Consider the following 26,253-nt stretch of genomic DNA (forward strand, 5'->3'; position numbering starts at 1 on the left):
CTGAAGCTTGTGGGGTGGGGTCCCATCTGCCCTGCCCCAGTTCGCTCTGTGCTCTGCTGGGGAGCCTGGGACAGGAGCTATGTGTCTGGGCAGGATATTCGTCCATTGCCCACTAGGGAGTTTCTAGTCCTCTGGTCTGGATGCTGTCGGAGACTGGATGTTAGGCAAGTTGGGCCCCCAGTCTGGCAAGTCCCGAGTCCCTTTCTACCAAATGAACAGCCTGATTCCCCGTTGCCCTGCAGTTCTGGGCACTGCTGGAAGTGGCTCCATAGGCCCCTTGCCCAGACTCACCCAGGGCATGTTAGGCCACTCGAGCAGACGATACCCCTTCCCAACATCTCTTCTGTTCTCAAGAAAACCGCAGCCCTCTCTGTCCCATCCCCGTCAGATAGCACGGCCAGGAGCACTCTGGGAAGGAGACTCTGCTTTAGTGCTGCTTGAAGGACCCCAGTGGCTGGGGCAGTGGGAACAGGGTGAGGGGCTGTGCTAAGTTTGCAACAATATGGCTTGGGCAGCAGAAACTGGGGGGAGGTTGGGTCTGTGTGTGAGAGAGTCAGAGATTCTCAGATCCCAAGGGCGTTGTGATCATCTGCTCTGACCCCCTGCATGACACAGGCCAGAGAACATCCTGGAGCAGATCTGTCAGGAAAACAGCCAGTCGTGATCCAAAAATGGTCAGTGATGCAGAATCCACCACGACCTTGGGAAATTGATCCAGCGGTTAATTACTCTCATGGTTAAAAATTGACACCTTATTTCCAGTCTGAATGTGTCTAGCTTCTCCTTCCAGCCGTTGGATCGTGTTCGACCTCTCTCGGCTAGACCGAAGAGCTCATTATTAAATATTTGTTCCCCATCTAGGTACTTATAGACTGTGATCAAGTCACCCCTTAGCATTCTCTTTGTTAAGCTAAATCACCTCCTGGAGTCTGTCACTCTAAGGCAGGTTTTCTAACCCTTTAATCATCCTTGGGGGGTCTTCTCTGACCCCTCTGCAATTTATCAACATCCTTGAACTGTGGGTCCCAGAACTGGACCCAGGATCACACCAGCGCCAGATATGGAGGTAAAATAACCTCTCTGCTCCTACTCCTGATTCCCCTGTTTATACATCCCAGGATATTAGCCCATTTGGCCACAGCATCGCACTGGGAGCTCACATTCAGCTGATTCAGAGACCTTGCTTTTCAGAGTGCAGGGGTGTGTGTGGGTGTGTGTGTGTGCAGGGCAAGGTACCAGCCAGGTGACTCCCCATCCCCCTGTGCCTGCATCATCCTTGGGCATGCCACGCCTTTCCCAGCCAATCGCATGGAGCTGGTGGCATCTGACTGCCTGGGCGGGCAGAACAATACTGCGGCTGATGAATGAAGGTGTGTCAAGCGGGAGCAGGGGAGATCCCAGGGAAGGGCAAAGAATGGTGCATATTTATTACTAATCCTCCAGTGGCAGCAGAGCCCCCGGGGTCCTGAGAAAGTATCTCCAGAGTGCCCAGGGAAGTAGCGAGGTCTCGTGGATAGAGCACTAGACTGATCTAGGAAAACAGGTTTCTGTTCCCGGCTCTGCCTTTGGCCTGCTGGGTGAGTCACTTCCCCTCCTGTGCCTCCATTTCCCCATCTGAAATATAGCAATAATTACACTCACCTGCTTTGTAAAGCACTCCGAGATCTACCCTGAAAAGGTTAGGGCTTATTACAAAATTGTGCCGCCTATTTATTGTCGGTGCCCTGTACACAAAGCGCTACCCAGATCCCAACTAAGATCAGGGCCCCGTTGTGTCAGGCTCTGCCCAGATCCTGACCGAGATCAGGGGCCTGTTGTGCCCGGTGCTGCCCAGATCCCAACTGATATCAGGGCCCCATTGTGCCAGGCTCTGCCCAGGCCCTGACCGAGATCAGGGGCCTGTTGTGCCCGGTGCTGCTCAGATCCCAACTGAGATCAGGGCCCCTTTGTGCCAGGCTCTGCCCAGGCCCCGACCGAGATCAGGGCTCCATTGTGCCCGGTGCTGCCCAGACCCCAACTGAGATCAAGGCTCCGTTGTGCCAGGTTCTGCACTGGCTTTGACCGAGATCAGGCCCCATTGTGCCCGGTGCTGCCCAGACCCTAACCAAGAACAGGGCCCCCTCAGTGCAAAATGTCCTGAGGCCAACGAGTGTCTGTGGTTCCTGACGGAGTCCTAATGTTGCTGGACAGTTGTTTCCCTTCACGGTGTTGCTGGGGAGGGCACCCATCCCCGTGGTGCAAGAGCGCGGAGGACGGAGGCACTGGCTTGGCTGGGGCTCTGTCGCCCAGGAAGGTTCTTCACAGCGGTGTGTTCTTTCCTGGAGGCTGAACAAAGACGGGCTGTCGACGCTGGCCCCGGGATGTTTGCTGCACAGCTCTGGGCTGTGCGTCGCCAGGGGCGCTGACGTTGGCTTGCGCTGGAGAGCGCAGAGCAGGCCGGACGCCTGGGTTCTACTCCGGCTCAGCCACTGACTCACTGGGCAAGGCCCTGCCTCTGTAAAATCAGGACAATCCTGAGCCAGCTCACCGGGGTGGTAATTGGCATGGCATTGCCAGGGGCTGTATAGGGGCAGAGAGGCATTGTATGGCATGAGGCCGGAGTGGGATGGGTGATTGGGATTGCAGCATGTGATTGGGTGGGACGTGGCAGATTGCAGCGTGTAATTGGGTGGGACGTGGGGGTTTGCAGCATGTGATGGGGGAATTGCAGCATGGGACGTGGGGGTTTGCAGCGTGTGATTGGGTGAGACATGGGGGTTTGCAGCGTGTAATTGGGTGGGACGTGGGGGACTGCAGAGTGTGATAAGGGGATTGCGTGTGATTGGGTGGGACCTGGGGGTTTGCAGTATGTGATTGGGTGGGACGTGGCGGATTGCAGCGATTGATTGGTTGGGACGTGGGGGTTTGCAGCATGTGATTGGGAGGGATGTGGGGATTTGCAGCATGTGGCTGGGTGAGTCATGGGAAATTGCAGTGTGTGATTGGGTGAGACGTGGGGGTTTGCAGCGTGTAATTGGGTGGGACGTGGGGGACTGCAGAGTGTGATGAGGGGATTGTGTGTGATTGGGTGGGACGTGGGGGTTTGCAGCATGTGATGGGGAGATTGCAGCGTGGGACGTGGGGGATTGCAGCGTGTGATTGGGTGGGACGTGGGGGATTGCAGCGTGTGATTGGGTGAGACATGGGGGTTTGCAGCGTGTGATTGGGTGGGTCGTGGGGGTTTGCAGCGTGTAATTGGGTGGGACGTGGGAGACTGCAGAGTGTAATGAGGGGATTGCCTGAGATTGGGTGGGACGTGGGTGTTTGTAGTGTATGATTGGGTGGGACGTGGGGGTTTGCAGCATGTGATGGGGGGATTGCAGCATGTGATTGGGAGGGATGTGGGGGTTTGCAGCATGTGGCTGGGTGGGATGTGGGGGATTGCAGTTTGTGATGGGGGATTGCAGTGTGTGATTGGGTGAGATGTGGGGGTTTGCAGCGTGTGATGGGGGGATTGCAGCATGTAATGGGGGATTGCAATGTGTGATTGGGTGGGAAGTGGGGGATTGCAGCATGTGATTGGGTGGGTCGTGGGGAATTGCAGCGTGTGATTCGGTGAGATGTGGGGGTTTGCAGCATGTGATTGGGTGGATCGTGGTGGATTGCAGCGTGTGCTGGGGGGATTGCAGCACGTGATTGGGTGGGACATGGGGGTTTGCAGCATGTGATTGGGTGGGACATGGGGGTTTGCAGCATGTGATTGGGTGGGTCATGGGGGATTGCAGCGTGTGATGGGGTATTGCACATGCTCACACACGGACATGGACACATACACAGAAGCAAAGACACATGGACATGGATGGACATAAACAGATGTGGATACGTGCACACACACGGACATGGACACACAAAGAAACATGGACATATGCACATGGATGGACACAAAAACATGGACAGACACCCACATGCGGAGACATGGACGCACACCGACACACATGGTCACATGGTCACAGACAAACACAGAAACACAAAGACACACAGAGTAGGTCTGTGCTGCGCCTGGAGAGGTAATTCCCACTGAAAACAGCCCCATAGTCCTGGCGTGCGGGTGGTGGGATGGGCGAGCTGCCCCAAGTATGGCCCTGTGTATATATTTGGGTACAGGGTCCATACAGTACATAGAGACATGCCCACATGCACTCACTCATGCACACACGCAGCTGGCACGGTACAGCCACGTGCTACGTACCAGGAGGCACACACAGGCACGCACAGAGGCACGCAGACAGGGTACATCTACACTGCAAGCCCTAGCTTTAACCTTGCTGGGGTAACAGCTAGCCACGGCGCACAGGCTCCAGCATGGGTTAGCCGCCCCAGAACACGCCTGCCAGGATGCTCGGGAGCTAGCCGGCACTGAAGCCCGTACGGCTGTGTCCACACTACCGCTGTTATCCATGCTTCCATCCCACCTTCACGTGGGGATGAACGTACCCACGGACGCAGGCGACACCCCTGGGCACAGCGACAGTGGGGACCTGTGCCCAGCTGAGTTGGTCCCTTGGCAAGAGTTCAGACTAGCAGGGCGACCCATACTGGCCATAGCTGGGCAGGGGGCACCGGGCCTGGGCACTGCCTGCCAATGGGAACACTGGACATTTCCCTCTTTGTCTCCTGCCAGCGCTGACGGAGGAGCTGGGGATCTGGGCTGCCAGCGAGTGTAGTAGCTACCTAGGCTCAGTTACCTGCCAGCTGGAGGCCCTGGCTGTGCTGCAGACGGTCTCTTCTAACGGGTAAGGCTTGGCTGGGCCCCAGTCTGGCTGCAGTCCAACCCCTCAGGATCTGCAGCCCCTCTGCCCAGGAGTGAATTTCACAGGCCAGTGGCTCCAGGGAGGGCATCTCCCTAAGGCACCGCTAGGGTCAAACCCTGGCCCCATCAGAGTCAGGGGAATTGTGCCACTGGGGTCAGGGTTTCACCCTAGCAGCTGCCCCACGCTCAAGCCCCAGGATGGGGTAAGGTCTCCCATGGGAAGCTCCAGGCTGTGAAGAATGTCGGTAACCACAGTTCCAAAGCCTCCAACTTGGAGATTTTCAGTTTCGCCCCACACGACTGGCTCCCAGGAACGCTCTATTCCTTTGATCCAGCCGTGCAAGCGTGACCCCTCCACGCTCCCCACCTGGGGCCGTTCCCAGGTCCCGGGGCTGGCAGGGCGAATCATTTTTAGCACCTGAATGTCATACGGCGTAGCCGATGGGGATCCCTTTTATATTCCCGTGAGATCTGCAATTCGTGCTGTCAGCTGGTTACACTAAGTCACGCGGCCTCGTTGCTGTTAGCTGATTAGACGATTTATGTAACTAATTTATATAGCGCAAACTGTGTGTTTGGTTTACGCTCCCTGTGACTTGATTGTGGTGTAACAGCCTGGGAGAAAACCCTGGGTATGAACCGGCCTGTTAGTGGAGGAAGGCAGGGCAAGGGTGAATGGCTGGAAGTTAAAGGCAGGCAAATGTCTGAGATTGAGGGTGATTGACCAGTGAAACAAACTCTCAAGAGAAGTGGTGGATTCTCCATCATGTGATGTCTTCAGATGCCGAGCGGATGCATTCTGGAAGATACGCTTTAGCCAAACTCAAGTTATTGGGCTCAGTCCAGGGGGAACTGGCATTTACTGGCCTGTGAGCTTCCGGCAAGAGGATCTAACCTTCCCTTAGTTTCAAAATCTATGATCATCAGATTCATGTGACCCATCTCCACACAGAGAACGTACAGGGACGGAATCTCTCCATCGCATTGAATAAAAATTACAACCTGGGAATTCCACTATCTGCTACCAGCGAGGGGACCAACCCATTCCTATGACGGTGCCTTTCAGAGTTGTGATGGGAGGGTGCATGGGCCTTTGGGGTTTCACCAAATCTGTACTTTAAAAAAAAAAAAAAAAAAAAGTTTGGTTGAAGTTTTCTGGAGCCATTTTTCACTTGATCAAAACTTATTTTGAAGGAGATTTAAAAACCCACCAGTTTCCAATTCAGTGGAAGTCAGCACTGAGTAATAATAACAATAATTAATATAAAAGCAGCGGCAGCTAAGAGTTCAGGTTTTTCCAAAGCAAAATGGATCTTGGAACCCCAAAGGCTCATGTGCTGTATTCAAATGGGCAAACCTAGAACCCGTGCTGGTGGACTGGATCATTCTAGAGCTGCATGTTTCCCTGGGTTCCATGTAGAATCCCTGCTGTTCAATGGGTAAATCCGGATGCCAGGACTCCAGACCCGACTGGTGTCAAAGAGCATCGCGCTAGGAATGCTGAATTTACACCAGCTGGGGACTTGGCCCCTGATTCCCGGGAAGGTGACTTTCCAATCAGTTATTTTCAGTGGCTTCTAAATGTAACAAAGCAACTTTTCCCCTCCCTGGGGGCCCATTGGCCTGGAGAGAGCTCCCACGAGCAGCCATAGGGCCACGTGGGGGATGCTGGGCTCTGACTCCTCTGCCCCCAGCACTCCCGGGCTACTGGCCCAACTATGGGACCTGTCCCTTTCCTCCTTGTGTGTGTCAGTTGCTCAGCTGGGAATGGTGGGGGTGGGCAAGACTCCAGTGCAGGTGGCTGTGAAGTCAGAGAGGCTGTGGTCTCCACCTGGGAGCCCTTGGGGAACCAGGGGAAATGCATCAAGCCCCATTCCGAAATTCCCGGGGAAGCCACCAAGGAGGTGGGGAGTACCTGAGCCCCCTTCAGCGGGGCAGGGCTCTCCCTGCCTTCGCCCAGCTCTGAGCCAGCTGTGCAGGCCCCTCCTCGAGTGGGGGTGAAGGGGAGGATGTGGGGAGAGGACGGGAGTGGAATCTGCACAAGCTGCTGCACGGCCCTTGGTATCTGAGCAGGCCGGTTTATCTGGACTCGCTGGCCCATCCGCTTCCCCAGAGGAAGCAGCATTCCTCAGCCCAGGGCTCCGGCTGGAGAGAGGCCAGGTTTGAGCACAGCATGCCCTCCCGCTGCACGAGGCAGCGATCTGCAGAGGGGTGCACTGCAGGCTGGCCCCGCAGAAACGCAGTCAGCGCCTTCCTCACAGGAGCTGATTTCATCAGACTCATCGGCAAGGACACACAGTCGCATGGGCTATCCACCAGCATGCTTCAGGGCGGGGGGCTGATACCAGCTGCGGGTCAGGAAGGACTGAGGGTTCTTTGCCATCCTTTATTATTTATTTATTGTTTGCATTACTGTAGCCCCAGCTGTGGACCAGGCCCCATAGTGCAGGCACATTATTTATTAGATGTATTACAGTAGCACCTGGGCACCCCAGTCACAGGCCAGGACCACATTGCGCTAGGTGCTGTACCAATACAGAACAGAGACTTTCCCTGCCCCGAGAGCTGACAATCTGAGTGTAAGTCAAGAGATAACAGCTGAATATAGACAGATGAGGGGAGGTCAAGGAAACTTGGAGAAAAGATAGGGGGCTGAATGGCACATTGGTCTACTCTGAGATGGCTGCAGGGTTCTAATATGGTTAGTGCACCAGGATTGGGCGTCAGGACTCCTGGGTTCTGTTCCCAGCTCTGGGATGGCGTGGGGGCTAGTGGTTAGTGCACAGGGATCTGGGCGTCAGGATTTCTGGGTTCTGTTCCCAGCTCTGTAGGGGAGGGAGATCCTGTGATTAGAGGAGGGGCCCAAGTAGTGGTCCCAGTTGGCTGACTGTCTGACTACATGGCCTTAGGGCACGTAATAGGAATGCAGCTTTTGTCAGATCAGACTGGCCGGTTGGTGCATGGAACCAATTATCCTGCCTCCAGCTGGCGCTTCGGAAAATGGTAAAAAGTCCCTCACTGCACTGGGCCTGTCCCAGGCAGGAGGCCAGACAGTGATCACAACGGTCCCTTCTGGCCTTGGATGCTGGTGGATGCCAGGCTGGAGGAACCGCTGCTCTGACCTGGTGCAACGATTCCTGGGTGAAGAGGCGACCGTCCTGGGTCCTTTGGAAATGTTTCCACCCACATGGGGACTCTCTTGCTCTCGCTGACCCCCATCCTGCATTCCCTTCCCATCCTGTTGAGCACTGGCATGGTGCTGGCATGGTGCCCAGGGCTGGGAAGGAGATGGGGAGTGGGGAGTCAGGTCGCAAGGGTACAGTACCCACCATGTAGCTGGCGTGACTCCCAGGGAACCCACTCAGCCCAGTGCCAGGGAACAGAGAGGACGCCCACGTAGTGTTGTTGGCAAAACAGCCACTCAGTGGTGCGAGTTTGTGTAGTGTTGAGGGATTCGTGGTGCTGGGGGGTGGAAGAGCAAGAGTGCTTTGTGGGCACAGCATAGGTGTGGGTCAGGACTCCTGGGTTCTAGTCCTGGTTCTGCTGCCGACTCTCTGGGTGACCTTGGGCAAGGCACGTCCCCGCCCTGGTGCCTCAGTTTCCCCCACTGTCAAATGGGGATGATGATACTCACCTCAGAGAGCTGCCTCCCCCGGACAGAAACGCCCCAGAATGACAGTCCTCTCCCTTTCTCTCCTGCCTGCCCTCTGACAGGCTTGGAGCAGGAATTCATCCCTCGTAAGGGTGCTGGGAGGCAAGGCTGAGGCATCCACATTTCATAGAAGGGGAAACTGAGGCACAAGGGGGCGATGTGACTTACCCAAGGTCTCGGACGAAATCAGTAGTAGCTCCGGGAATAGATCCCAGGGTCCTGACTCCTAGTCCACTGCACTATCTGTCCCGTCTGTGCCTGCCTGAGAGAACTTTGTTCCCGGTATGGGGGAACGTCCCAGGAGACCCCCCACTGTCTCTGTGGCCAGGAAGGGGAACTAGTGACTGCCCTCTCCTCTCAGGGGCCTGTTACTCACAGCCACAGGCTTGTGGCAGTGCCGCTGCAGTCCTGCAAGATCTGACCTTCTGGGACACGTCTGATCCCATAAGGGGTATGGATCCTGTCTGTGGAGCAGGACCCCCTGGCCCAGTTTGGTCTAACCTGGGCTGAGCCCAGAGAGTCCCCATCCCCTGAGGTTGGGTAGACCGGCCCCTGCTCTGCCTCTGGACCAGCTCAGGTGGCCACATCCCTGGAAAGTCCATCTATCATGAGTGCTTTAGGGTGTGCCCATGGCATTATGGGAGCTGACCCCACTGTGTGTAGGGCCCCTCCAGGCGGGGGGCTTGTGTGTGCGGGGGGAGAGCCTGTGCTCTTCTGTGGGCAAAGAAAGGACTTCACCTTCATGGAGCCTAACACAGTCCCGGCCGGCTCTGAGTGGCTGGGGCGGGGGGTCTTCCCGCCCTGGGGGCTGTGGGTTAACCCTTCCCCTTCTTGTGCCCACAGGGTCCCTGGCAGGGGTGCTGGAAATGGAGCGCAGCGTCACGGCGGTGCTGGGCAAGGACGTCGTGCTGCCATGCCGCTACCGGGCTCAGGAGGGCGAGAAGGTGGTGCAGGTGACGTGGCTGAAGCAGGGCGCCGAGGGGCAGAATGTGGAGATCGCCGTGCTGAACCTGGAGTATGGGGAGCACATCCAGGAGCCCTACGCGGGACGGGTGCTGCGACAGGCGCCGGGGCCGCTGGAGGACGGCGCCATCGTGCTGAAGAATGCCGTGCAGGCCGACGAGGGCGCCTACGAATGCCACCTCATCACCTTCCCCTCGGGCAATTTCGAGGGCAGCATGACGCTCAGCGTGCTGGGTGAGGGTCCGGGCACGGGGCACTGGGGCTGCCTTGCTCTGCCCTACAGGTGCCCTTGGCTCTGCTGGGCCAGCGGTGGGCAGAGCTGCCTTCCCCACTCCAGCCAGCTAGGCCACTGCAGAGATCGGGGGCACGCAGGGCCACCCCAGCCATTGGGATGGGAGCAGCCCTGAGCCCCAGCCTTCAGGGGACCTGAACGCCTGGTCTCCAGGCCAGGCCTGCGTTGGGGGAGAGGGACCCCGAAGGGGTGGGGGCTATACAGTGAGTGTAGGGGGAGCTGGGTATGCAGGGGTGGCCCTGGAGGGGGGGGGCAGGGTGTCTGGGGGGGCCCTTTGAGGGGGGAGCTGAGACTGTTCGGGGCCCCCTGGAGTGCGAGCCCCTTGGGGGCCAGGAGCCAGGCCTGAGTGGCCCCCGCAGGGCAGGAGCAGGGCCTGGGCAAGGCACCCCGAGACAGGAGTTGGGCCTGCGTGGGGTTCCATGGGGGGGGCCGTAGCCGGGCTGCGTGGTGCCCTGTGGGGAGGCAGTAGCCAGGCTGCGTGGGGCTAAGGTTGCCAGGCATCCGGTTTTCGACTGGAACGCCCGGTCGAAAAGGGCTCTTGGCGGCTCTGGTTGGCACCAGTCGGCGGCACAGCGGGGGCCTGGGGCTAAGGCAGGCTCCTTGCCTGCCCTGGCTCTGCACGGCTTCCAGAAAAGCAGCCACCAGGCCCCTGCAGCCCCTAGGCGCTGGGACATTGGGCAGCCAGGGACTTCGAAGCTCTGTGCACTGCCAGCGCCCCGAGTGCTGGCTCCGCAGCTCCCATTGGCTAGGAACCATGACCAATGGGAGCTGCGGGGGGCGGTGCCTGCGGGCACAAAGGCAACATGCACAGTGCAGAGAGCCGCCTGGCCGCCCATGTGCCTAGAGGCCGCGGGGACCCCTCATCTCTAGCTTTGCCCCAGAGCCCACACCCCCAGCTGGAGCCCTCACCCTCACACACACCCCAACCCCTTGCTGTAGCTTGGAGCCCCCTCCTGCACCCCAAACCCCTCATCCCCGACTTCACCCCAGAGCCCACACCCCCAGCTGGAGTCCTCACCCCCCCCCCACACCCCAAACCCCCTGCCCTATCCTGGAGTCCCCTCCTGCACCCCAAACCCCTCATCCCCGACTTCACCCCAGAGCCCACAGCCCCAGCTGGAGCCCTCACCCCCCCTGCACCCCAACCCCTTGCTCTAGCCTGGAGCCCCCTCCTGCACCCCAAACCCCTCATCCTCGACTTCACCCCAGAGCCCACACCCCCAGCTGGAGCCCTCACCCCCCACACACCCCAAACCCCCTGCCCTATCCTGGAGTCCCCTCCTGCACCCCAAACCCCTCATCCCCGACTTCACCCCAGAGCCCACACCCCCAGCTGGAGCCCTCACCGCCGCACACCACAACCCCCTGCCTTAGCCTGGAACCCCCTCCCACACCCCAACCCCCTTATCCTCTGCACCCCAAACCCCTCATCCCCAACCCCACCTCAAAGCCTGCACCCCCAGCTGGAGCTTCCCCTCCCCTGCACCCCAAACCCCTGCCCTAGTCTGGGGCTCTCTCCTGCACCCCAAACTGCTCATCCCCGGGACAGTAGCTGGGCTGTGCAGGGGCTGGGGGGGGCGGGGGGGCAGGCTGCACGGGACCCCATGGGGGTGGGGGGCAATAGCTGGCCTGCATGGGGCCCTGTGGAGGGGAACAGTAGCTGGGCTGCGTGGGGTCCCGTGGGGGTGTGCAAATGCTGGGCTGCGTGGGGCCTGGGGGGGGGGGTGCAAATTCCCAGACAGCGTGGGGTCCCGGGGGATGCTGCCTTTTACACCCCCGTCACCGCTCTGCATTCTCCCCGCAGTGCCCCCGCTGCCGACCCTGAACCCCGGCCCCCCGCTGGAGGAAGGGCAGGGGAGGACGCTGGCCGCCTCCTGCACGGCCGAGGGCAACCCCATGCCCACAGTGACCTGGGAGGCGCAGGTGCGTGGCACCAACAGCACCCGCCACTCCTCGCACCCCCGCTCAGCCTCCGTCACCAGCGAGTTCTTCCTGGTGCCTGGGCGCAGCATGAACGGCAAGACGCTCACCTGCGTCGTCAGCCACCCGGGGCTGCCGCACGAGAAGAGGATCACCCACGTGCTGAGCGTCGCCTGTACGTCCCAGCCCGGAGGGCAGCATGGGGGGCACAGCCCTGGAGGGAGGGGCTGCCATGGGGAAGCGCAGAGAGCCACAGCGAAGCTGCCATGGGGGGTAGAGATCCCCTCCAGGAGGTGATATGGGGGAGGGACAGAGACCCCTTGGGAAGCTGCTATGGGGGCAGAGATCCCCCCAGAAGGTGCCAGGGGGGTGGGGTGGAGACCCTTAGGGGCCTGCCATGGAAGTGCTGGAGGGCTGGCATGGGGTAGGGCAAAGGCCCCTGGGGGTTGTCATGGGGGGCAAAGACCCACTGGGGGGTGCTGTGGAGCAGTGGGAGGAGCAGAGACACCCAAGGGGAGCAGCTGTCGGAGTGGGAAGGCATATACCCCCTGGTGGGGGAGGGCTGAAGGGGAACCCCAGATCAGATGGGGCCCCAGGTGTTTAGTTGAGGGGCTTGGGGCGGGGGACACGTTTGCACAGACCAAGGTGGGCATGGGGTCAGTGATGGAAAGAGCGCAGGCTGGGAGGGTGAAGGGGGTCTCAGATTAGCGTTTCTCTCTCCCCCTCCTCACGGTCCTTGCCCTCCCCCCACCCAGATCTCTCGGACGCCTCAGTGCGAGGGCACGAGGAGGAGGAGGACTGGCAGGCGGGCAAGGAGGGTGTCTCGCTGAAGTGCCTCGGCGAGGGCAACCCCCCACCCACCTACAACTGGACCCGGTAAGTGTGAGCCCACCGTTTGTGGGCAGGGTTCCTTCCCAGCACAGCTCCGGGGGCAGAGGAGTGGGCAGGGCTGGCCTGTGCCTCTATCGGGGGCTGGCGCTGGAGGATTGGGGGGGCTCAGGTCTGAGAAGCACCCCAAGGTTTGGACTCGCCACCCAGCCTCAGAGGGTCAGCCAGACCGGGCTCTGGGTCTCATAGGGGAGTTTGCCATGGTTGCAGACTCCAAGGGGGTGCCCATTCCCCACCTGCCTCCAGCCAGAATATGGGCATGAGGAGCCGGTGTGACCCACACGAGAGCCTACTACAGCTGCCAGTTAGCGGAGTTACTTCTGCAGCAGGAGGCAGCAGCTGGTGTTTTAGTTCTGGAGGTCCAGGGTTCGAATTCTGGTGACAACCAGCTCACGCTGCGGGGCGGAGCTCCAAGAAGGGCTGTGTTCTGGGTCAAAGTGCCGGTCGATGGCTGCCCTCCCTGGCCAAGCCATAGGCCTGTCTTCATTCCTGGCTACCTCAAAGCCAGCGAGTTGGTGACATAGAATCGTAGGACTGGAAGGGACCTCGAGAGGTCATCTAATCCAGTCCGCTGCACTCATGGCAAGACTAAGTATGATCTGAGACCATCCCTGACACGGGTTTATCTAACCTGCTCTTCACAATCTCTAGCTGCGTGGCATATTCTGCATGTCAACCGGTCAGTCCCAGCTGAGTTTGAGGTTTGCCAGGGGCTGCCTGGGCCAGCTGTGATTTCACACGGGCAAGCCTCCGGCAGCTGGGACTGCAAGGCTGCGAGCTTCCCCTGAGCAGTGCCCTGCCACTCCAGCCCACAAAATCAATTTCACCTCCGTCTTCTTCCTACCAGCCCAGGCTGGGTGCCCATTAGCCTGGTCCCAGACCTGCAGCTGCATTCCCAGCCAACAATGCTCGTGATCCCAGAGGCTGGGAATCCAGGAGGCTGGAGTGCACAGCTCCCACGGAGCCATTCAAGGGAAGCTTTAACCTCCATAAACACTTGAGTCATCGCCCAGCCATCTCTGTTGTCTTGGGAGCCCTGAGGCGGCAGGGACTGGCTGGGACATGCCATAGGTCGCTGGAGGCAGCCCAAGGTGCGGCTAAGGGGCAGCATGGGGGAACGTGGGGCGAGCTAGGATCCCTCAGGGCTCTGGCCAGGCCCTGCAGGGAGAGGGCTTTGACTGGGATGCCTAGAGGCTGGCAAGGAGGGCCTGTGCACAGTGCCACCGCTGCTATTAAAAGGAGGGGATGTGCCAGCGTCTGGCCCCATGGGACGCTGGCCTGGGTCAGCCTCCAGGTGTTACTGTTCTGGGCGTGCTACATAATCAATGGTTGGAGCTTTCTCCCCACGCTGCCCCCCGAAAGCCAGGCATGAAACACAGTGGGGCTTTGGGGCACACCCCTTCCCCCTTTTCCTTTTCCCTCCACAGGCATTTTCCCATCCCTGGGGGATTTCCTGAGCTGAGGGAGGGGCCGAGGGGCCAAGCCCCTGGAGACTCTATGATTTGAACCCCTGGATCCTGCTTTGTGGGGCCTGAAACGGGGCCAAAGGGACGTGCTTCCTAGCCAAAGCAGCAGCCAGATGGTTAATAGACCCAGCGACCCCTGTAGAGGGGAAAAGGAAGGGTCCTATTTGGGTGGCATCCCACGGGGTCTTAGTATGTGGGCCCATGTGTTTGGGCCTGGGAGTATGTGCAGGTCCATACTCAAGAATTAGTGTATGTGTGTTGGATCGTTCTTGGGTGTACCTGGGTTCATGTGTGTGAGTACCTGGGTATGTGTGTACCCAGGCATGTTTGTGATTAGGTGATCATTCTTATGTGTACCTGTTTGTGTGTGTGTATACGCCTGGATCTATGGATGTGATGTTGTATACAAACATGTGCGTTTGTTTTTGGGGTCTGGTTGTGTGGCTGCGTGAGGACGTGTTTTTGTATTTGTGCTCATGTGTCTGCCTTGTGTTTGTGCCCATGTGTGTGTAAATTGGAGGGTGGGTGCCTGGAATGGCATGTGTTTCTGTGCACCTTGACACTATACATTGTGTATATGGGTTTGGGGAGCTGTATTTGTGTTTGGGTGTCTATGTGAACGTGTGTGTGTGTGTACGTGTGCATGTGTTGAGGCACTTACGTGTGTGTGTTTGTGCATGGGTTCGTGTTGTGTGTGTGTGTGTCCGCATGTCCCTCTGTTCACATGTGCGTGTGTCCGTGTGTTGGCGTGTGGGATGGAACCGGTGGCCCGGGTCATGCCGACTCAGCCCCAGTGCGGTGACGCAAGGAGCCGTGCAGCGTTCCGGGCTGTGTCTGGGCAGGCCCCGGCACTGGGCTCTGGCAGCGGATCAGCCGTGCGGGAACCGTGGGAAAAGGCAGGGAGCCCTTTGATTTCAGCACCTATTGTTCACGGTGTCCCGGCTCGCCCCGCCCACCACAGCCGCCCGTCCAGGCACGTCGGCCAGGGGAGGCAACCGGCGGCCACGGGGCTGCAGGGAGAGCCATGGGACGCAGGGCGGGGGGGGGGGTGGCGCGAGACGTTCTCCGTGTGGCTCTCTCATGTCCATCCATGTGTCTTGCTGTGTCTCCCTCTATTCCAGGGGTTCCAGCCTGTCCCATAGAGCCCCCCTTAGCACCTCCTTCCACTGGGCAACCCCCTCCCAGTGCAGACCCCTGCTCTAGGGCAGTGATGGCAGTTGGGAACAGCTACTGTAGAGCACCCTGGTTAAAGCGAGTGGGATCGCTGCCCCCTGCTCGTTCAACCCCTTGCCATCCCTCCTTAGCTCCCCCCGCTGACTCTGCCCCTCTGCTCCCCAGGCTCAACGGCCCCATGCCCGAAGGAGTGAAGGTCAAGGGCGCCACCCTCCTCTTCCAGAGACCCCTCACCCCCGACGACACTGGCGTCTACATCTGCCAGGTCGCCAACAGATTTGCAGCCAAGGAGGTTCGGGCCAGCATCAGCATAAAAGGTAGAGTCTGGGGCAGGCGGGGTGGCAGCGCCCCCTTGTGGTGGGGTTGATAAGGCCCCTTGCGATGGGGGGGCTTGGCTCTGATGGATAGAACAGGGCTGGTGGATGCAGACACTCCCTGGGGCTCTCCAGCTCCCCACCTGTGATGTCCAGTGTCATCACATGGGGGCACCCTCAGTCCCGTCCTGGAGCCAGCAGCTGGAGAGGGGGCTGTGGGTTACCCTGCCCACCGGCTGGTGGTGCAGTCAGAGTGCTGGCTCTGGGCTCGCCCTGGGCCCTCTTCATGTGGGTCCAAATCCAGCCCCGTTGGGTTCGGGCACCCACCCCTCACCAGGGTCTGAGCTCTCCTGGGGGAATCTGCCCGTCTTGTCCCCTCCGCCCAGCAATTGCTCTAGGGCCTAGTGCTGCTCAGCATCAGGGGGGCTCCGGAGTCCAGGAGAGCGTCGGGGCTTGGCTGGGTTAGCACCTGGGCAGGGAGCCCGCCCTGGAGAGCCCAGCACCGCACGAGGCAGGGATGGCGATACAGCAGACAGCGCTCCGAGTGCTGAGCCTGAGTGATGCTAGGGGGCGCTGTGCTGCAGGGAGCAGGGTGGGGAATCCTTAGCCGTACAGAAGCCGATTGGATCTTCAGAGCTAGCACCAGCTGGGGCTGATAATTAAACATCAGGTGTCCATCTGTCCACCCATCTGTCTGTCTATCTGTCCACCCACTCATCCATCCACTCATCCATCTGTCCCGCAGTCCATCTGTCCACTCATCGTTCATCTATCCGCCCACCCATCGATCCATCCGCCCACCCATCCATGCATCCACTCATCTGTCCATCCACCCATCCATCTGTCCCTCAGTCCATCTGTCCACTCATCCGTCCATCCATCCGTCCACCCATCCATCCGTCCACTCATCTGTCCATTCACCCATCCATCTGTCCCTCAGTCCATCTGTCCACTCATTCGTCCATCCATCCGCCCACCCATCCATCCATCCACCCATCCGTCCACCCATCCATCCATCCACTCATCTGTCCATCCACCCATCCATCTGTCCCTCAGTCCATCTGTCCACTCGTCCACCCATCCATCTGTCCACCCATCCATCCATCCATCCATCCACTCATCTGTCCACCCACCCACTCACTCATCTGTCTATCCACCCACCCATCCATCCGTCCGTCCATCCATTGACTCATCCATCCATCTGTCCATCTCTCCATCCATTCATCTGTCTGTCCATCCATCTGTCCATCCAGTCTGATGCCCCTTTAGCCCTGGAGTCTGGGTTCCTGCCAGCCCACCCATGTCGATCGGACACCAGCTGTGCCTTGCCCCCACAGCCACAGTCTCAGCCTCTTCCTGTCTGTCCCTCCCAACAGAGAATAAGCTGCAGAAGGTGAACGTGGTCTCAGCCTCGGTGGTGGTGGTGGGCGTCATTGCGGCCGTGCTGCTCTGCGTGCTGGTCCTGGTTGTCGTGTTCATGACCCTCTACCACCGACGGAAAACCAGGCGCATCTCCGAGAAATAGTAAGAGACGGAGCAAGGGGGGAGGGGCAGCTCCCTGGCGCACCCTCTCCCGCCCCCGGCCCGGAGATACACCAACCCCCCTCGCCTGGCCTCTCTGCCTTGCCTCCAAAGGGTCCCTTGACGGGATCCATGGGACCCACATAGAGAAGAGCTGAGCTCCTGCACAAATCATTACAGCAGGGAGCCTGCCCCAGCATCACCGTCGCTCGCTGGGTGGTGAGCCTCAGGCCTGGGGACCCAGCTCCCGAGCTGGGCTGGGCTGAGCGAGCAGCAGAGGATGGGAGGCCCAGTGGGCAGCATGGGACAGATGGTGCTGGCTTCAGCTGGGTCTACTGCAGAGAGTGGCTGGGCAAGCTTCTGCCCCCCTCCAGCCCACAAGCTCTGCTGATTCCCCTCAATCCCGACCTGCAGCCCCCTTCTACGCCAGCCCTGGGCTCTCCCTACAGCTCTGCCAGTGCCCCTCAATCCCGACCCGCAGCCCCCTGCTATCCCAGCCCTGCCCCCACTGCTCCGCCGTTGCCCCTCAATCCCAACCTGCAGCCCCCTGCTATCCCAGCCCTGGGCTCCCCCCACAGTTCTGCTGGTGCCCCTCAATCCCGACCCGCAGCCACCTCCTATCCCAGCCCTGCCCCCATTGCTCCGCTGGTGCCCCTCAATCCCGACCCGCAGCCCCCTGCTATCCCAGCCCTGGGCTCCCCACACAGCTCTGCCAATTCCCCTCAATCCCGACCTGCAGCCCCCTGCTATCCCAGTCCTGGGCTCCCCCCCCACAGCTCTGCCAGTGCCCCTCAATCCTGACCCGCAGTCCCCTGCTATCCCAGCTCTGCCCCCACTTCTCTGCCAGCGCCCCTCAATCCCGACCTGTAGCCCCCTGCTATCCCAGCCCTGGCTCTCCGTACAGCTCTGCTGGTGCCCCTCAATCCCGACCCGCAGACCCTGCTATCCCAGCTCTGGGCTCCCCCCGTCACTAAGTCCTAGCATGGTCCAGGCAGTTGTAGCTTTAACCCCTGCCAGCCGGTCGAGGTGACATTAAAACTGCCCGCGACAGTTGTGCTGCGTTTCTGGTACCACATCAGACGCCACCTGGGAGTCGTTTTGGCCCCCGACTGGGCCTCGTGCGGTTTGAAATGCTGCCCTTCACCCCAGTGATGACCCAAAGCTCAGCTTTACCCGGTCGGTTCAGCCCCTGCAGGCGTACAACCCCTCCACCCTGCCTGGAGATGTAGAAGGTGCTGACTGACTGTGACCTGGGCCCTGCTTAGAGAGACCTTGATCCAGGCCCTGCAGACAGACTCCTCTCCCTCCTTGCCCCTGACTAGGCAGCCACCCAAACTCTGGCACCCGGATCCTGCCTCAGGCTGCTCCCGGTGGGAATTGAGCCCCAGGCTTCCCTTATCACTGCGCTAACCTCTGCCAGCCAGGATACAGGAGGCTGGGAGCAGGTCTCAGGAGCAGCCTTGGAGGACCAGCCATGGGGTCTGAGGAGAGCACACAGCTCAGCCAGGCCACGGGGCTCTTGGGGCTGACCAGGACGCGGATCTCACTGCTCACCCTGGTGTCTCTCTACCTGGCAGCGAGGAGGAGCTGACCATAACGAGGGAGAATTCCATCCGGCGCCTGTACTCCAGCCACAGCACCAGCACCCGGAACCAGGTGAGGGGGCCTGGAGAGTGGGGGGAGCCCAATGGGGAGGGAGTGGGGCCCTGCTGGGGATATTCAGCTCCCTCCCCCTCCCACAATTATGCTGAATTTTCTCCCCATCCGATTTTCAAGGGAGCTGGCTCAGTGAAGAACCGAGCCTCCCCTGCAGGGAACGTGTGGAAAGACACGAGTGAGGTTTGGGGCTTGTTAGGAGACAGTAGACGGGGCAACCCAACCCCATGGTGGGTAACTGGAGGCAGCTGCCCAGGCTGCATGAGGGATAGCTGGGGGCGGCTACACAGAGCCCGTAGGGGTTACTGGGGGGCAGCTGCCTGGGACCTATAAGGGGTCATTGGGGGCAGCTACTGAGCCCCATAAAGGTAACTGGGGGCAGGGCTGCACAAAGGTTTTTGGGTGCCCAGGGCAAAATCTGAAACTGAGCTCCTCCCGCCCCCCAAAAATGACCCTGGAGACAAAAGAAGAATTCTGGCTGCGGGTGCAAAGACACTGGCGGGAGGTGAGGGGAGCCGCCCAGCATGGACCCTGCAGCGGTGACTCACCCATCCCGCGGGCCTGGGCCTGGCTCCCTGTGTGGGGCATGGGGACCCAGCACGCGGGGTCGCAGCCCTGCTCCTCTTTGGCCTGGCTGCACCTGCCCCACAGAGCAGCAGCGCCTCTGATTCCTGTGCCACGGGCTCGGGGGCCCTCTCGAACATGGGGCTGGGGCAAAGTGCCCCTTTCGTCCTGCCCTGGCTGGCCCTGGCTGGGGGTGAGGGAGACTGCCGGGACCAGGCGTTGGTCACCCTCCCTCGCTCTCCGTTTTTCAGACAGAGGAAACCCTGCACCTGCGGGGGGACAGCCGGCAGGGAAGCCTGCGGGGAGACAGCCTGCGTGGCACCAGCATCTGCTCCGTCATGGTGAGGGGCGGCCCGGGGGGCGGGGTGGGGCTCTCAGCTCGCCCTGCAGGGCAGCTCCTGTTGCTCCTGTCCTGTGCTGATTCCCTTCAAGCTCGGAGTCACGGCCCCTGGGGAGGTGGCCGCGGGAGCCCCCTGCAGAGTCGGATGGGGACTGGCATCCGGGGGGCCCCTCTCACCCCTTGGAGCCCCTGCAGCCGGTGGCTTGGCCTGAGCTACTGCAGTCCAGGCTGCCTTGGAAAGCGAGGGTCCAGGCTGCCAGGATGCACTCCCCCCACCACTCCCCCAGGCCAAGGCTGCTGAGGGTGGGCTCCTGCAGAGACGGGTTCCCTGCTCTGGCACACGTGTGGACACGCTCACGCATTCTCACACCCACTAGCTCACACCCGGACACCCTCACACGCACCCCTCCTCACACACGTCTTCACACGCGCTGGCTCCCCCAGATCCTCACACCCACTAGCTCACCCATGCTCACACACATACAGCCCTCCGACTGGGGACTCATTTGTGCATCTCACACTCACAAGCCTGCCCCCCTCTGGTGCCCGCACACCCGCCCAGCCTACGCCCACACCCACCCATGTGCATGCACGCTCACCATCATCACATTTCAGCCCAGAGCAAACCCCTGGTGCCTCGGGCCCTGAACCCCAGCAGAGCAAAGGGCAGCTGCGCTCAGACCCCACTGCACCCGGGCGGGGCACCCAGCCCCCAGAGAGCAGGTTTTCTGGCTGAGGTTATGCTGACTCCTACTGGCCTGGGCAGGGAGGACCACAAGTCATGCACTGACAGTGGATATTCAGGCTCCTGTGGCTTTCCCCAGGAGGGGAGAAGGTTTCCCAGCAGAGGTGTGTGTGTGTGTGTGTGTGTGTCAGAGGGAAATGCTGTTCCTCTGAGTCCTGACCTGTTCTGCTCAGCCAGTGGCTAGACTGCCCTCTCCCTAGCCACAGCGCCACCCAGTGGCTGCCCCGGCATCTCCCCAGGGATTAGCTAGCAGCCGGAGGGTGGGAGTGGGAGGAGGTGTTCTGGGAAGGGGAACTCCCTGCTCTGCCCCTCATCCCCCCAGCTCAGCTGTTGTCTCCCCCGGCTCAGAGCGAGGAGGCAGAGGGGCGCAGCTACTCCACCCTGTCAACGGTGCGGGAGATTGAAACGCAGACGGAGCAGCCCGCGGCCCCGGAGGAGGAGAAGGAGAAAGAGAGGGAGGAGGAAGAGGAGGAGGAGGAGCGGGAGGAAAACACCATCAAAGCAGCCATGACCCACTTTGTACAGGAGAACGGCACACTGCGGGCCAAGCCCACTACCAACGGCATCTACATCAACGGGCGGGGCCACCTGGTGTGAGCCCGGGGCCACGGGCACAGACTGGCCTGGTGCCGCGCAGGGCCGGGCCCTGGACACACAGATGCCTCCTGCAACCTGCCAGCCCCTCCCGCTGGGACTGACCCACTAAGCCCTCTGGGCCTCTGGCCAGTTGGGGGGTCCCCTGCCCCCGCATTGGTCCTTGCTTCCTGCAACAGCCTCCTAGCTTTTCTGCATGGGATGTTTCCTGCCCGGCTGGCCCCGAGGGCCCCATGCTGCTCACAAATCAGCTCCTCCCTCCGACCCCCGCCGCAGTGGGGCTGGAGAATGTGGTACGTGCCTACCCTGTCCTGTCTATCCCCAGAGGCAGGACGAGCCAGGAAGTGGCTCTGACGACTCAGGGAGCTGCCTACATCCTAACTGGGGGTAACAACTGTTGGGTCAGAGGTGGGGAGGGCACTTCACGCTGCCTCCTGTAGGGGGCACTGTCAGAGCCATTGCATCTGGCCCAGGTGGCGCTCGGAGCCACGCCCCCAGCACGGTGCGAGGGTGGGACCCCAGCCCTCTGTCGAGTCTGTCCTCTGGGCGACCCCAGGGACAGGCCCTCCCCGGAGAGCCCCCGGCTTCCTGTGCCATTCCCGGGATGTCTCTGCGCTCTGTGGTGCCCACCAGTGGCCGCGGGCGGACTAGCGTCAAGGGCAAGTGAGCGCGGAGACACACCAGCAGGGGCACTTGGGGGGACACTTGGGGGTGAGGGAATCGGCGCCACCTGCTGGGCAAGAGGAACCCAAGCGCCTGCCTCAGCCCCATGCACACAGCCTGCCCCTTGGGGCTTCGCATCTTGGCAAGGCAGGGGTGCGGCACCCCTGTGGCCGGGCTGCAATGAACACTGGGGTGTGAGAAGGTCTGGACCAAGACTGAGGGACACAGACAGACCCTGTGGGTCTCTCCGCCCTCTAGATCCCAGCCTGGGTCCCACAGCTACAGACGGGGCTGCTCAGAACACCGGAGAGCGCTGCCCCCCTGGCCTCACCGGCTCCCCAACGCCACGGGGCCCGGCCCCAGGAGCTAATCTGGGCCCAGCCGGGGTTCAGGGGCACTCACCCTGGGTGGTTTAATGGAGGTAAAACTCCTCTGGTCCTGGGGCAATTGGGATCCTGGTGTGGGGAGCGGGGCTCTGAGGGTCTCCAAATACTTTGGGAGGGTTGAAGTTCACGAAAGGTTTTTTTCCTGGTTGTTTAAAGCCATGGGGCTTTTCCCTCCCCCACCTCAGTGTAATGCACAAGTATTTTAAACCCTTGGGTTTCTAGTTAAAGGGGCAGCCATGTCGGGGGCCCCAGCCCACACAGCTGAGCCCCACCCTGGGTGCCCGGTCAGGAGCAGGGATTGAACTGGGGATCTGCAGAGCTAACAGGCTGAGTGTGAACCAAAAGGTGAAGACCCCTGAGCAGCAGGCACTGCATGACCGGGCCCAGCAGCTGGATGTGGGTGACGCCCGCTGGGTTACAGAGCTGGGCTGGGTTTGATTCTTTCCCTGGGGTTTCTCTCCTTGGCAGAGTACAAACAGGCTGAGTGGGACCCCAGCGGGACCCCAGCAGGGTTGAACCTGGGCCCAGCGCATTCTCCCAGTCCCGGTCCACACAGCCCCATGGCCAGATCATCATGCCCCCCGGTCACGCTCTCCTCTGTGCCCACGCAGGGTGTTGGCATTGGCAGAGCAGCTGGGGTTGAACCCTGAGGGCTGTTCCTGCCCAGAAATGGTCTTGTTCCTGCTGGGATAGGGGCCTGTTTGCAGATCCAACACTCACCAGAGGGTGAAGTTTTGGCAGGAGGGAGGAGTTGGGCCATTTGTCTAAATCGTTAACAGAACAGCGGCCCAGTGACCCTTCAGCGGATGCTGGGCCACGGTTCCCCCAAGGTGGGCGCACCCTGCTCCCCTCGGAGTCAGTAGCAAACCTCTCCTGGGCTGCAAGCCCTCTCCCCCATCTGGTCATTGGCAAAGAGGCCGGTTCATCCCCACGGGACGCTGATGCTGCAGGTCTGCACAGGAGGGCAACTCGTGGCTCCACGGAGGGACCAACCAGAGCCTTGCCATTGACACCCCCCTTGCTCCCCAGGGCTTTGGATCAGGCTCTGTGTCCTCTTTGCCCCACGTCCGATATTTTGGGGAGGGCCCCTCCAGAGCAGACCGCCCCTCCCCCCCCGACAGCGGGAGAGCACATCTGCCCCGGAGGAGTGGCTGGGCTTAGCGTCAGGCTGGGTGGAACCTCCCGCAGTGTGAAATCCATGGAGGGGTGCCGGGGACGGATTTGGATCCTGGTCCCTGGGGGCGGGGGGTACCCGGAATCAGACCAAGAATACGCCAGGCCCAGTCTCGCCTGGTGCGGAATGCTGCTGCCCCCTGGTGGTGCTATTTATAACGTTTCTATGTATGGGTTATTTCTATGTTTTGCTGCCCCTCCATGGGCCACTCTCAGGGCAAGAAAGACCTAGAGTGGTGAAGTCTAAAGCAATGAGCGTTGGCCTAACCCAGCTCTGAAGTAAAGCCCCCGCAGGGGTGGATTGAGGGCTCCAAGAAAGTCCCGCTTGGAACGCAGCTAATGCTCCCAATCCGCCTGGCCAGCAGGAAGAGGGGCCGGGGCTGTGCCCTGGGGGATCTGAGTGAGATGGGAAAGTGGAGGAGTAGGGACGGGGCTTTTCCACGGTGTAGATACAGAGGGTTTGCTGCCTTGGCTCAGAGCCCTGGCCTGTCTCATCCCGTCTCCTCACCCCCTGTGAGATTGGATCAGCCCATGGGTTCTTCTAGGCCCCAATCCAAAGCCCACCGACGTACTGGGCATTCTTTCCATTGACTTCTGGGGACTATTGGCGCAGAATCCATGCCAGCATCCAACCTCCACCCATGGGCCAATACATGATCCTTCAGTAAAGACAAGCCCTGGGCATGTAGCCAGCTGTGCCATGCCTCCGGACCCTGCTGTCTGGCACCCCAAAGCGGTGAGAGTGTCTTACTTCAAATTGCCTTGGGAAAGGAATTAAACCAGGTTGAAAAAAAATCCCAAAGGCGCAATTTGGATTCCTGTCTCCAAAGCCACCAGCGGCAGAGATGCACAGACAGGCTGCCTGCCTGCACCCTAGCCAGGGGTAGCAACTCTCTGAGCATGGTTTTGCCTGGCAGAGAAGGAAATGTCCATCTCCCAAGTGTTACACTGGGCACAAGCCCAGGTTGATTTCAGAGGGGCAATTGTGTTGCATTTTTGATTCTGAGGGGTTTGGGGGTAGGCTCTGGAGTTAGCGGCGGGGATTCCCTGTCCTGTGTATGTTCTGTAAATGTGTGTGTATATAGAGCTCCCTATCTATGTGTATATAGATGTATATGCCTGTTCTTTTTGTTATATGTACTGCTGGTTTTGTAAATAAATTCCCCATTTGGCACCCTGGGACTTCCGGGTTAGTCCCTTTTGCTTGTCTCCTCGGGGGCTCCTGGCCTGGCTGAAGGAGCCAAATGGGCGGCGGGGGGGGGGAGAGAAGGAGGGAGCTCAGAGAACCTCAGAGCAAACGGCCCAGAGCTGGAGAGGAGGAAAGGAATGAATACAAGCACTTGGCTTTCACCCACATGGGCAGTGACTGGGTTTGGTGCCCATGGCAGGGTTGTGTGTGACTGTGAGAGAGAGAGGAAGCGAGAGTGACCTGTGACTTGTGCGTGTGTACATGTGGTCGCATGGTCATATGCATGTGACTGTACATGCATGCACTTGTAATTGTGTGTTTACATGTGTGTGATTGTGTTTACATGCATGATTGTATGCATGCACGTGTGTTTGCATGCATGTGAGTATGTTTGTGTGTGCACACTTGTGTGATTCTATGTTTTACGCGTGTGGTTTTTGTTAGTGCGATTGCGTCTGGGAGTGCGCTTGGCTTCACTGCAAAGTCAGCTTGTCTGTCAACTCGCCTTTCATCCACACACACAAGCCCCTCCCTTGGGAGTAGTGGTGCTGGGCACTCAGGCTGGGCACTCCTGCAGGGCTAGATGGTAAAGCCCAAGTGAGCCCAACCTGTCAGCTGCTAACACGACCACTCTGCAGTGTGGATGCAGGAGTGGGTGGGTGTCAAAGTCTGTGTGTGTGTGTATCAGTGTGTGTGTATCTGTATATGATGAGTGTGTATGTGGCTTGATGTGTGTGTATGTGTATCTGTGTGTAGCAGAGTGTGTATCTGTATATGATGAGCATCTATGTATGTGCGTGTGTGTATCTGTATCTGTATATGAGTATCTGTGTGTGTATGTATCTGTGTACCTGTGTGTATCTCTGTGTGTTTGTGTCTGTATATGATGAGTATGTGTGTGTGTATGTATCCATGTGCGTGTGTTTATCAGTACATGTGTGTATCTGTATATGAGTATCTTTGTATGTGTATCTATGTGTGTATTCATGTGCGTGTATGTATCAGTATGTGTGTGTATCTGTATATGATAAGTATCTGTGTATGTATCCGTGTGTGTATGTATATCTGTGTGTGTATGTATCCATGTGCATGTGTATGTGTATCCATGTGCATGTGTGTATCTGTGTGTGTGTGTATTCGTGTGTGTGTGTATCAGTGTGTGTGTCTATATATGATGAATATCTGTGTGTGTATCTGTGTTTCAGTGTATGTGTGTATCATTGTGTGCATGTGTGTATCAGTGTGTGTGTGTATCTGTATATGATGAGTATGTGTGTGTGTGTATCTGTGTGCATATCAGTATGTTTGTGTATCTGTATATGATGAGTGTGTGTGTGTGTATATATCCGTGTGTGTGTGTGTGTATCTGTATACGAGTATCTGTGTCTGTATATGAGAGTATTTCTGTGTGTGTATGTATCTGTATGTGATGAGTATCTGTGTATGTGTATCAGTGTGTGTGTGTACCTGTGTGTGTGTATTTGTATATGTGTATCAGTGTGTGCATGTGTACCAATGTGTGTGTGTATTAGTATATGAGTATCTGTGTATGTGTATCCATGTGAGTGTATCAGTGTGTGTGTGTGTATCGGTATATGAGTATCTGTGTGTGTGTACCAATGTGTGTGTGTATCTGTATATAAGTATCTGTGTGTGTGTATCCGTGTGTGTGTGTATCTGTTTATGAGTATCTGTGTCAGTGTATCAGTGTGTGTCAAAGTCTCCGGGCCAATGGAAATGTTTCCTTCCAAGCCCAAGTCGATGCTGTTGGAAGAGCCGATCCATGTCCTGCGTCACGCAGCATCTTCCCGGTGTGCAGCATGCGTGGCTAGGGGCGGAGGGGAGGCTGGCGCTGGAGGACAGAGCTGTGACACAAGCCGTGGGAGCCCCTCAGCTCTATAAAGGGAACTGAGGAAACTCTTGAGAGCTGGGATCTGGGCCAGCCTCCCTCGGCTTCCGGAAAGG

The 26,253-nt window shown here is 59.1% G+C and overlaps 1 protein-coding gene across 1 annotated transcript in view; it reads left to right on the plus strand.

The window, feature by feature from the left end:
- Nucleotides 1-24,273, plus strand: part of NECTIN4 (nectin cell adhesion molecule 4) — a 44,087-nt gene extending 19,814 nt beyond the window's left edge. Inside the window, exons 2-9 of the mRNA XM_038382771.2 lie at nucleotides 9,285-9,638; nucleotides 11,501-11,791; nucleotides 12,372-12,492; nucleotides 15,309-15,460; nucleotides 16,834-16,981; nucleotides 18,556-18,634; nucleotides 19,450-19,539; nucleotides 20,632-24,273. Of these exons, the coding sequence (XP_038238699.1) occupies nucleotides 9,285-9,638; nucleotides 11,501-11,791; nucleotides 12,372-12,492; nucleotides 15,309-15,460; nucleotides 16,834-16,981; nucleotides 18,556-18,634; nucleotides 19,450-19,539; nucleotides 20,632-20,880 (1,484 nt within the window). The 3' untranslated portion in view covers nucleotides 20,881-24,273. The remainder of the gene's footprint in view (nucleotides 1-9,284; nucleotides 9,639-11,500; nucleotides 11,792-12,371; nucleotides 12,493-15,308; nucleotides 15,461-16,833; nucleotides 16,982-18,555; nucleotides 18,635-19,449; nucleotides 19,540-20,631) is intronic.
- Nucleotides 24,274-26,253: the final 1,980 nt, after the last annotated feature.

This window comes from Dermochelys coriacea, chromosome 24 (genome assembly GCF_009764565.3).
Source record: "Dermochelys coriacea isolate rDerCor1 chromosome 24, rDerCor1.pri.v4, whole genome shotgun sequence".
NCBI classification, from domain to species: Eukaryota; Metazoa; Chordata; order Testudines; family Dermochelyidae; genus Dermochelys; species Dermochelys coriacea.